General features: G+C 51.0%; 1 protein-coding gene across 5 annotated transcripts in view; it reads right to left on the reverse strand.

Moving 5' to 3' along the window:
• EPN2 (epsin 2) overlaps positions 1-6,327 on the reverse strand; it is a 101,374-nt gene extending 95,047 nt beyond the window's left edge. For 4 of the 5 annotated variants that reach the window (XR_002726880.2, XM_023194805.2, XM_023194801.2 and 1 more), the window contains exon 1: positions 6,137-6,327. Coding sequence is in view for 1 of the 5 variants with exons in the window: in XM_023194806.2 (XP_023050574.1) it covers positions 6,137-6,272 (136 nt within the window). In the remaining 4 variants the exon portion in view is untranslated. The remainder of the gene's footprint in view (positions 1-6,136) is intronic. The other variant, XM_023194806.2, reaches the window with a different exon arrangement.
• Positions 6,328-9,183: the final 2,856 nt, after the last annotated feature.

Consider the following 9,183-nt stretch of genomic DNA (forward strand, 5'->3'; position numbering starts at 1 on the left):
TTTTAGTAGAGAAGGGGTTTTACCATGTTGGCCAGACTGGTCTCAAACTCCTGACCTCAAGTGATCTGCCTGTCTTGGCCTCCCAAAGCGCTGGTATTACAGGTGTGAGCCACCGTGCCTGGCAGAGAATGTGTATTTTTAGCCATCTTCCAAGTGCTACTGATGCTGCCGGTCTAGGGACCAAATTTGGGAACCTTGGCCCAGAGGACTGAATGAGAAGGTGTGTAAGACGTCTAGCACCTGCTGGTTGTGCAGTAGGAACTAAAAAATGACACTGAAATGTTTCTAAAATACTGCTCTGAAGATGATGGATGGCATGACATTTGGAAAGGAAATGTGGGTTCTCAGAGAGTGTTTTCACTTCATTCTCTTGTTATTGTAAGTTGGACTGTGGTCACAGGGATTATCACTATTGGGTTAATTGAGGTGCTTTCCTTAATGAAGGGGACAGAAGATGTCATTGTCCTTTAAAAAGACTGTAAATCTTGGATTCTGTTGAAAAAGCAGGTTCATCATTCTCACACATCACGCAAGAAGTTTGCTGTCTAGGCCTTTTAGAATTGTAACTTGGGCTGGGCACGGTGGCTCAAGCCTGTAATCTCAGCACTTTGGGAGGCCGAGACGGGCGGATCACGAGGTCAGGAGATCGAGACCATCCTGGCTAACACGGTGAAACCCCGTCTCTACTAAAAAATACAAAAAACTAGCCGGGCGAGGTGGCGGGTGCCTGTAGTCCCAGCTACTCGGGAGGCTGAGGCAGGAGAATGGCGTAAACCCGGGAGGCGGAGCTTGCAGTGAGCTGAGATCCGGCCACTGCACTCCAGCCTGGGCAACAGAGCAAGACTCCGTCTCAAAAAAAAAAAAAAAGAAAGAAAAATCACTTTAACCTGGGAGGTGGAGGTTACAGTGAACCAAGATCGCGCCACTGCACTCCAGCCTGGGCAACAGAACAAGACTCTATCTTAAAAAAAAGAAAAAAAAAAAAAAAAAGGCACATTCTCAGGCCTCTCCTCCCTAATGAGAAACAATGGGGTGGAGCCCTGGCCACATGTTCAGCAAGCCCTCTGGGTGCTTCTGCTGCACACTGGAGTTTGAGAAAAAAGGCTAGTCTATTCCATGAAGTAGTGATTATGAGCCCCCCTTTGGAGATGAGGAAACCAAAGCTCAGTGATTAAAGTGCCCAAGCCAGGAGGCCCATAAGTACCCACACCTCATTCCAAAGCTATCTGCCACATGGCCTTTGAAGCCAAATTAACTGTACCACTTGGTGTTCTCAGCTATCGAGCTGCTGCAACGTGCAACTACCTAAGAGGGTCGGGACCCAGAGGAAGAAGCCTGCACTCAGAAGTGATTAATTATAAATGCTTTTAAATCCACATCATGCATTAGCCCTAAACGACCAGCCATCCCCCAGGATGAGCCTACTTTTCCCTGTTCTATGTATCAGCAGGGTTACCATGAAGAGAAGATGGGGAGTTCCTCTATTTACAGCCCTTTGCATGTCCAATTCCTTATATTGCTTTGAACAGAAAGAGAATTAAGATACCTGTTCTGTCTCTAGAGGGCCTGAAAGTGAAGTACACTCTGACTAGACCAGGACCAACAGGAAACTGAATCAGGAAAAGGACTTTCTGTGCCCAGGAACAAAGCAGGCTCCAGCACCTAGGTACTAGGGGAATGAGTCACAGAAAGAATCCAATGCATGGATAGGGAGCATTTTAACAATGTTGCAGATCTGGTTCAAAAGAAGGCAGGTTTTTTGTTTTGTTTTTTTGTTTGTTTGTTTGTTTGTTTGTTTTTTTGAGGCAGAGTCTCGCTCTATCGCCCAGGCTGGAGTGCAGTGGCCAGATCTTGGCTCACTGCAAGCTCCGCCTCCCGGGTTTTACGCCATTCTCCTGCCTCAGCCTCCCGAGTAGCTGGGACTACAGGCGCCCGCCACCTCGCCCGGCTAGTTTTTTGTATTTTTTAGTAGAGACAGGGTTTCACCATGTTAGCCAGGATGGTCTCGATCTCCTGACCTCGTGATCCGCCCGTCTCGGCCTCCCAAAGTGCTGGGATTACAGGCTTGAGCCACCGCGCCCGGCCTGTCAATTTTTTTTGAGACAGAGTCTTGCTCTGTCACCAAGCTGGAGTGCAATGGTGCGATCTCGGCTCACTGCAACCTCCGCCTCCCAGGTTCAAGCGATTATCCTGCCTGAGCCTCCTGAGTAGCTGGGACTATAGGCATGCGCCACCACGCCCAGCTAATTTTTGTATTTTTAGTAGAGATGGGGTTTCACCATGTTGGCCAGAATGGTCTGGATCCCTTGACCCCAGGGTGATCTGCCTGCCTCAGCCTCCTAAAGTGCTGGAATTACAGGCGTGAGCCACCATGCCCAGCAAGTTTGTCAATTTTCAAAAACTCAACAGATGGACATAAACATTCTTTTCACAATGCGTATGACAAAAAACAAATGTGCTCTTCCCATCCTCAACCACCTTAATCATATCACCCCACCTCCCTCAGTCCACTGTTAACTTGCAGTGTGTCTCTTCATCCCCATGAGACCTGGTCCTCGAAGTCGGTAACAGGTATAATATTTTGGTGTCCAACAGATCTGTTCAAATCACTTACTGGCTGTGTGACCTCAAGCATGTACCTTAAACTCCCTAGGCCTCGGTTTCCTCACCTGCAGATGAGGTGGATAAATCTATGCAACTGACACACAATTGCTGGACCAACAGTAGTGATTTCAACAACAGTGCGACAGAACACTAGAGCCTGCAGTAATCGAGCCATAAAAATGTGCTCCCCTACCTCGAGGAATACTGATGACAGACCTTTACTGAACACCTACTGTCTATCAGAGACTGAGCCTGGTACTGGAGAAGTAAAGACAGGATGACCACTGGCCTCCAAGATGTCACAGTGTCACAAGAGCCCCAGATACACGGCCAATGTCGTGTTAAATGCATCAACAGACTGTGTGGGGTGGTGAAGGTAGGACATCGGAGAAAAACAGGCCAAACATCGGGGAGCTAGCCGGCAAAGTATTCACAGAAAAGGTCTGTTTACACCGAATATGTGAGTCAAAAGTCCAGACAAAAAGGGATACAAACTACATAATTCCTCACATCTTTTCCAGCCTCAACTTCCCCTAATCCAAGGCCGCCCATGGTGGCTCATGCCTGTAATCCCAGCACTTTGGGAGGCCCCGAAAGGTGGATCACTTGAAGTCAGGAGTTCAAGATCAGCCTGACCAGCATGGCAAAACCCCATCTATACTAAAAATACAAAAATTAGCCGGGCATAGTGGCACACACCTGTAGTCCCAGCTACTCAGGAGGCTGAGGTAGGAGAATCGCTTGAACCCGGGAGGCGGAGGTTTGCAGTGAGCCGAGATTGCACCACTGTCACTGGGTGACAGGGTGAGACTCCATCTCAAAAAAAAAAAAAATTCCCCAAATCCAGCCCTCTGACTTCTCCAAGTCTCAGGGTCACCAGGTATACATGCCATAAAATGACAACAACTGTGGTCCTTCACACCCTATAAGCTAGACAGAAAGGTTATGGGGAACAGTCTGCCAGAAAACTTAGAAAATTTTAATGCACTTTCCAAAAGTATGACAAGGACAATTCCATGCATAAAAAATCTCTTAGTACTTCAGTTCACAACTGAAAGTTGCCGCTCCTCCTAATTAAAGTTAAAAAAAAAAAAAAGTCCCAAAACTTTTCAACTTTTGCAGGACTCTTATCAGAATCCCAATTCTTGGGAAATATTCCACTCATTATGGAAGAGGGTTAGTGATACAGAGAATTTCTACAAAGGTTGGGTCATTTTTCAAGGCTGCATACACGAAGCTAGATATTATCACTTGAAAGTTTTACATTTCTTCACACCTCGAGTGCTTGGCCCAACACACACTGCCCGAAGAGTTTTCCACAGCTGGCCAGCTCAGGCTTCAGAGGCAAAAAGCCTCTGTAAACCAGGGGAACTTAGTACATCCCACAAGACAATCCCAACTGGCTCCTGATCCAGGGACCTGTGGGACGCAGTCCTGAATCACACTTTACAGTAACTTACACTTTACCAAAATCTTTAATAATCAGTATCTCATTCCATGCTTACAAAAGAATAGCCCAGTGAGACTGGTAAAGATGACTAGCCCAATTTTAAAACTAGGGAAACAAGCCTTTAAAATGTAAAAGTAAAATTACAGATAAATAAAAGATTTAGGCCGGACGAGCTAGCCCATGCCTGTAATCCCAGCACTTTGGGAGGCTAAGGTGGGCGGATCACCTGAGGTCAGGAGTTCAAGACCAGCCTGGTCAACATGGTGAAACCCCGTCTCTACTAAAAATACAAAAATTAGCTGGGTGTGGTGGCTGGCATGCGCCTGTAATCCCAGGTACGCCGGAGGCTGAGGCAGGAGAATCACTTGAACCCAGGAAGCGGAGGCTGCGGTGAGCCAAGATCGTGCCACTACACTCTAGTCTGGGTGACAGAGTGAGACTCTGCCTCAAAAAAATAAATAAAAGATTTAAAAGTCTAGGTGCGCTTCCCCAACACAATCACTTGCCCCAAAAACAAGCACCGAACAAGTACCATTCAGAAGCAAATTGTAGTCCCTTTTGATATTCATTTAAATACAGATGAAAACTTAATTATCAGTGCTAACTCAATTACTGCTGTGCCAGATTCAGCATAAGATTTTGTCAGCACCTAGCAATGTGTATCTAGAACTACAAGAAGCACGTTTTCTGCCAAATCTTCATTATATTACATAATGAGAGGAAGCTGGGATTCTTAAAATTCACCTTTTCCCATCATTTTAACACCCTGTTCCAATTCGTTCTTTCACAGGGTATTTTCTGGAGGTGAAAAGGAAGAACTCATTACTTCTTATATTTTCCTGCCCACTTTCTTGTGTAAATGTTAAAAATAAAGGGGAAGGTAGGGTCCTGAACATCTCCCTAAAAAAAAAAAAGTTATTAAACGTGGTAAACAGAGCCCTGGAGCCCTAGCTTCCAGTTCTGCACTGACACAATATCACTGAGTGACCTTGGGCAAATAACTGCAGTTCTGGGCCTCAGTTTCCCTCATCTAAACCCTAATAATGGCTATGCCCTTTCCGCTCTTAAAGCGCACATTTTAGATACGTCCCCAGGGCAGCACAACTGTGAAGAAGTCGCCCAGACGGAGTCCTTGGGCGGAGAAATGGCCTTCCACAAGCTCCTGCCGGGGGCTTCACAGGGAGCTCAAGCTGCCCCAGGCAAAGCCACTGGGCAAACTTCAGGTCGCAAACAAAAACCTGTTGGCACCGACTCCTCTAGCAAAGGCCAGCCTCCCAACGCGCTCGACTCTGGGGGAGCGGCCCCATAGGGAGAGAGAGAAAGAGTCTCCTGAAAGAGGCCAGCCAGACCCCACGCACCCATTCACCCACCCGGATCAGCCGACCAGGACGGCCGGGCCGGGTGGGTCTCTGCCATCCCACGCGGAACAAAAGGCAGCTGGAGCCTGGCTCTTCCGCCCCCGTCCCCGCTGTTTCGTGGGGGTGGGGGCTGGGGAGTGGGGAGCTTGGTCCCCGAGGACGGAAGGGGGCCCCGCTACAGCCCCCAGGAAAGGTGAGACGGGCGGGATCCCGGACAGAAAAAACGACCCCTCCCCCGATTCCCGGAGGGCGCCCGGGCCGGGATCTGCACGGGGGCGGCCGGGAGACCAGGCTGGGATCAGGAGGAAGGGGCGCCGGGCCCGGGGAGAGGAGGAACGTTCTCTGGGGAGGGGGCCGGGGTTGTTCCAAGATGAAGGGGGTTCCAGGACCTGAGGACGGAGTAAGGGGAGCCCTGGACTCTGGGGACATAAAAGGAGGTGCTCCGTGATAGGGACGGGTAAGGCGGGGGAGATCCTTGCAGCGGAAAGCTGGATCCAGATGGGGAGGGGGTCATGCTCCAGTCCGTGGGGCGGGGCCTGGTTGGATAGAAGGGAATCCCCCAGAGCCTGGTGTAGGGACCAGCGGGGCGGCACGGGTGCATGCCCTGGCGGAGCTGGTGAGGTAAGAGAGCAAGTGCTCTGGGGGCGTCCGCGCCCTGGAGAGGGGGAGGGTCCTCGCCCTGGTGACTCGCTCTGGCCCCGGAGCCCCACGGGCTCTGGCTCACCTCTGCTCCTCCGGGCCGGCGTGGGTGCGCCGCTGCGGCCGCCGGCAGCGCTGGGGAGGCGGGAGCGACCGGAGCCCACGGAGCCGCCGCCACCGCCGCGTCTGGCTCCGTTTGACACCCACACACCAGCCAACATGGCGGCCGGGAGGGGGCGCGCCGGACGCGTGCGCGCGCCCGCAGACCCCGCCCCCGAGCCCGCCTAGGCCACGCCCCACGCGCGCAGGCCACGCCCCTGAGACCCCGCCAGGGCCCCGCCCTTGTGGCCCACGCGCGGACCCCCTCGACCTCCTGCGCTCCAGGACCCAACGCAGACGGCCCACCCTTCCGCAGCGCCCCACAGTCGACGCCCGCGCCCCCAAACAACCCCCAATCCCGAGCGCCACACAAGCCCTGACAAATTAATACCCGAACGCGCGCACTCTGAGCCCCCCAGGCCCTTCCACCCGGTGCACACTCACGGCCCCCACACTGACGGCCGGGCAGCACGCGCGGGCCCCGCCCCATCAAGCAGAAACTCACGCTCCGGCCCGCCGGTTTCACTCAAAAATCTTGTTCAGTAGGAGAGACTGGAAGGGGGCCAGGGCCTGCCGGGAGCTGGTAGGGTTGGGTTCTTAGCCTACAAGTGTGTTCACTTTATGAAGATGCGCGGAAGTACACTTTGGATTTGTGCGCTTTTCCGTGCGTGTATTTCACGTCAATAAAATATATTCAGAAACGACTCGGAGAAGTCTATAGGCTTCTTTAGGCTGCTCAAGGGGTTACCTAAAGGCACGAATGGCAAGGGGTTACCTAAATGGCCCGAAAACGGAAACCCTTGACGGGCAGGCACCCACAAGGCACCTCCTGTGTGCCAAGCCCTGTGCTGGGCACAGAAATGAGACAACCCCAAATGCCTCGAATGAGAGTCCCGGAACTGGAGGGGCCAGAACCGGAGGCTGCACCTCAAAGCTGACTAACCTGCTCCAATCAGGGTGGGAGTCAGCAGAGACCTCTCTCAGCAGGGGCGTGGAGCATGAGTCAGGGCTTGCTAGGTGGGCAGAGGACACCATCCCTGTTGCCTGGGTGACATCAACACTGTGCCTAGCCCTGGCTTCAGGGAAGCTGTGACCAGAAGTCTTCCTCTGCCCTAACTCACTGAGGGACCTTAAACAAGTCACTGTACTTCTCTGAGCCTCAGATTCCTCCTCCCTGTAGAGGAATCAGGGAATGAAAGTATCCCTTAAGGTTCTAACAACCTGGGATCTGGAATCTCATTCTCTGGCCAAAAAAAAAAAAACCCAATAAAAATGGAGAGAGCTTGTAACACGTTTGCAAAACCACATGGCCACTTTTCCTTTGAAAAGTCGAACACTGGTAGTTCTAGATGCTAGAAACACTCTCCAGTTAACCACCCTTCCCGCTGCTTGGTGTCCCTTCTCCACCGGCAAAGGGAATCATGCTCTATGTGCCTGCCTTGCAGCAGAAGCTGGAGCTCCCCGTTTTGAACTTGGTCCACCCTCATCCCAGAGAATGCCCTGGACCAGTCCAACATTCCTTGTGAGCCTCACCTCTTTACCACATCTCTAAGGAAAGCAGAACTTCACACTGCAATCCTGCTTCTGCCCTGAGTTTACAATGTCAGATGAGTTATAGCACATAGCTGATGCACAATACAGGCGTGACACTTCTAAACCAGCACTGTTCAGCAGAATTTCTCTCCACTATGGAAATGTTCTTTCTGCGTGCTGTCCAGTAGGATAGCCATGAGTCACAGGAGGCCAGTGAGCACTTGAAATGTGGCTAGTGAGACTGAGGGGCTGAATTTTTTAAACTTTATTAAACTTTCATTAATTTAAATGTAAATAGCCACATGTGGCTAGGTGCTACCATGCTGACCAGTGCTGGCCTAAAACCTTACCACAATTCCACAAGTGCACTTTATTTATTTATTTATTTATTTATTTATTTATTTATTTATTTAGAGATGGAGTCTCACTCTATTCCCCAGGCTGGAATGCAATGGCGCAGTATCAGCTCACTGCAACCTCCACCTCCCAGGTTCAAGTGATTCTCCTGCCTCAGCCTCCTGAGTAACTGGGATTACAGGCACGTACCACCACACCTGGCTAATTTTTGTATTTTAGTAGAGACAGGGTTTCACCATGTTGGCCAGGCTGGTCTCAAGCTCCTGACCTCAAGATCCACCTGCCTCAGCCTCCCAAAGTGTTGGGATTACAGGCGTGAGCCACCACACCCGGCAAGGTGCACATTCTTACTGTTCACATTTTACAGACAAGAAATTGAGGTTTGGAGAGATGCTGGGGCTTGGCCACCCAGGCCCACTTTTCCATATGCAAAGCCTAATACTCCCTTCACCACCCACCTAGCAAGTGTGTGTAGCCGCACAGATAACATGCAAGCTTAGAAAGAGAACTGGGTACAGATAATGAGATGATGAGCTACCTACAGGACAGGAAGTGAGTTGGAGAATACTAGATTAGGCCAGGCTTGGGAGGTGGGGGAGAGTGTCCTGAGGCTGGAAGACCACCACCCATGTGCAAGGTCAGAGGGGACATTCTTGCATTCCTCGAAGTCATTTCTCTTTCCTGGACCCCCTCCTTGAAGCCTGTCAGCCCCCTAGCATTCCTCTCTCAATTCATGCTCATGATGATCCCTTGATGTCATCAGCCCTATTCCTATTTTAGATGCGGAAACTGAGGCAGCATGTGGCAGGGCTAGGATTCAATTCCAGGTTCTATGAGTCTACAGCACATAAGCAATCTTGCAGAGGAACTTGCAGGATAAGCTGAACATTTCATCCATGCCCACAGCAGTCCATGGAAAACAGGGCTGGAGGAGACATTCTCATCTGCCCTTGCAGAGGTTTGGACGTTGGTTCCAGGTGGATAATGGGGCAGACTGATGGGGCTGGTTGGAGAGGTATATTTCAGAAGAAAGAGCTGGCAGTGCAGGCCAGGGGTGTCTCTGGAGTTAGGGAAGGAGGGTTTCAAGCAGGAAGGGACTTTGGGGAAAAGACTGGCAGGCAGCAGACAGGGACAGACTGCATG

Source organism: Piliocolobus tephrosceles, chromosome 16 (assembly GCF_002776525.5).
Source record: "Piliocolobus tephrosceles isolate RC106 chromosome 16, ASM277652v3, whole genome shotgun sequence".
Lineage (NCBI taxonomy): Eukaryota > Metazoa > Chordata > Mammalia > Primates > Cercopithecidae > Piliocolobus > Piliocolobus tephrosceles.